The 2,479-nt window shown below is 44.9% G+C and overlaps 1 protein-coding gene across 1 annotated transcript; it reads left to right on the plus strand.

Annotated features, from left to right (window-relative positions):
* Positions 1-16: 16 nt before the first annotated feature.
* On the plus strand, positions 17-533 carry MELLADRAFT_114691 (family 12 glycoside hydrolase; the record flags this gene model as incomplete). The annotated part of the gene is made up of 2 exons (XM_007419687.1): positions 17-306; positions 380-533. The coding sequence occupies 2 exons, from the start codon at positions 17-19 to the stop codon at positions 531-533; spliced, it is 444 nt and encodes a 147-aa protein (XP_007419749.1).
* Positions 534-2,479: the final 1,946 nt, after the last annotated feature.

A 2,479-nucleotide genomic window follows, 5' to 3' on the forward strand; every position in this document is an offset into this window, starting at 1 on the left:
GACTTTGTTGTTTCCAATGGGTCCTAACAAACGTCCAGATCACGAATTAATGCTGTGGCTTCAATGGGAAGGAGGGCAGCTGCCAATCGGCACCGGCGCTAAAACTATTCGAATCAGAAACCTTTACGGACAAGATTGGAATTTGTACCAGGGTCTTAACAAAGATATCAATGTTCAAGTTAGGAGTCTACTTCCTGATCGTCAGTACACGAATTCATTCAAAGGTAACATGAAGGATTGGTTGATGAAACTCGTCGAGGCTGGTATCTTTCGAGCGGACGCATACCTGCATACGGCCAATTTAGGGTTAGCGAAGACTTGAATACCGCATTTTATGAACCGTTATCTGATCATACTTATTATCCTTTTTGAAATTCAGGATGGAATCATTTTGGGGTGAATCTACTTTTAAAGCACAGTCTTCACTTCAACTTTTATGGAGTGGGAATCAAAATCAAATTGGATATAAGCCTCCTGGATATAAACAACCTCCTGCCGGAACTGTAGTTCCGGGTCGCGCAAAGACTCGCTAGGCTGGTTCTAGCGAGTATTTATATTTATATCGTCTTAACTTTGTTATAAACCATCTTTGAAGCTAGCTTCCTCAATTCACTTTCAGGCAAAATGTGAAGTTTTCACTTCCAACGCCGCACACCGCGCGTCTCTAATCTTTATTGCTTGTTTGGCTTTGCAACATCCTCCACCAATATACCGCTTTCCCGACTTTGACATAGTCTAGAAGATGGATCAAAGTCGCATTCAGTTCTTTCATGTTTATAATCAGTATCCAAATATATTCTTGAAGATATCACCAATCCGAGCTCAAATATCTGTACTTAATTTGTTGCAATTTGTAATTATTTATGTTAATAAAAGACTTCCTATGCATCTATGATTGTTTGAGGAATGTTTCCTGATTCCCAAGAGGATATCTATGTCAAGTATCGTAATCTGACCAATGTCCTCAAATTATCATACAAATACATTTTGTTTGAAATGGAAATATCATGATCATATTACAAGCTGCTGAATAGTTGAATGATTTTGAATCCATTTCCCAAGAACACTTGAGAAGAGGGTATTTAGGTGGGGTATTGGTATTCGAAATTTCCGGATCAATTGTTAAAACCAACCAAGAGATTGACTTCAGGGTAGCAGTGAAGTTGACTATTCAAAATGTAGAACATTTACAGCTGTTTTCAAAAATAATGTCATGGGGCGAATTTTTATTTTTCGTTTTCCTCACAAGCCACGCCAAATACAGCCAATACAGGCTCTACTCAGGACCACAGGGGGTTCAGGACAAACACCGGGCTGATGTATCGGATATGGTCGGTCCCATCCACTACCCAAATCTGATCGCCACATCGAAAATTCTCTGCCCTCCAACATCCACTACCTCCTAACACATCCAGTCCGATTATCACCACCTCCCATCCCATCCGATACTGCGTCGAATCCACCCCATCCCTTCAGATCCTACGACATAAGCTCAGCGAGTTCAGCGTGGCCCGATAACTGGCAAGGTCAGATATGCCCCACTACCCGTTTCACAACTCCACATCACTTCATTGACGTTGCGTTGTTTGATTTGCGTACTTACAGAATGGCCAGAGTCCCAAGAGTGCGAGGCGGAAAGTACGAGGCCAGCGTCAAAGTCTTAGCCATTCAGCACCTTAAGGCAGGGAAGACAATCGCTCAGGTTCAAGCCATCCTGAAATCACCAGTCTCTTCACGCACCATCTCTCGATGGCACGCGTTGTATCGACGAACGGCCTCCGTGGTTCGTAATCCTGATGATTACGAGAGGTTGGGAAGGAACCTAAGGTTGACGGATGAGGACCGCGACTTTATGCTTGAGCTCCTGGATGGTAACCCTGGTTTATACTTAGACGAGTATCGACTGGCCATCTATCGGGAAACTGGAGAGTGGATCTCTCTACCAACTGTCACCCGTGACCTCAAGATACGACTCAACCTTACCCTCAAAAAGGCTCGAACGGTGCACCCCGCGCAAAGCGCCACCAAACGGGCTCGTTATCTACACGCTATCGGAGCTTTGACACCTAACATGCTAGTGTTTTTGGGTTAGTCATACACTTCCAAGCCTTACTTCGCTTTAGGCGTCTCAGCTAATTTGGTCTATATACAGATGAGTGCGCAATCCAGGAGCGCTTCCTCAAGCGACAGTTTGGCCGCGCCACCAAGGGCCAACGTACCCAGAGGATCCCATGGAGCCGGGCTGGGAAACGCTACTCACTGTTACCAGCCATTTTCAGGGGTGGTATCTTGGCGGTGGATTGCCAAGAGGGTAGCTACTACCGCCGTGATTTCGAAAGTTTCCTCAAACATCGCCTGGTTAGCTTGTGTTCAAGACTTCGCCTGTCGTGACTGATCATGCTGACATGATCGTCTCTCCGATAGTTCCCAGTTATGAATCCTTATCCCCAAGCCAATTCGGTGTTGGTCATGGATAATG

The sequence above is a fragment of the Melampsora larici-populina genome (genome assembly GCF_000204055.1).
Source record: "Melampsora larici-populina 98AG31 unplaced genomic scaffold MELLAscaffold_375, whole genome shotgun sequence".
Taxonomy (NCBI): Eukaryota; Fungi; Basidiomycota; class Pucciniomycetes; order Pucciniales; family Melampsoraceae; genus Melampsora; species Melampsora laricis-populina.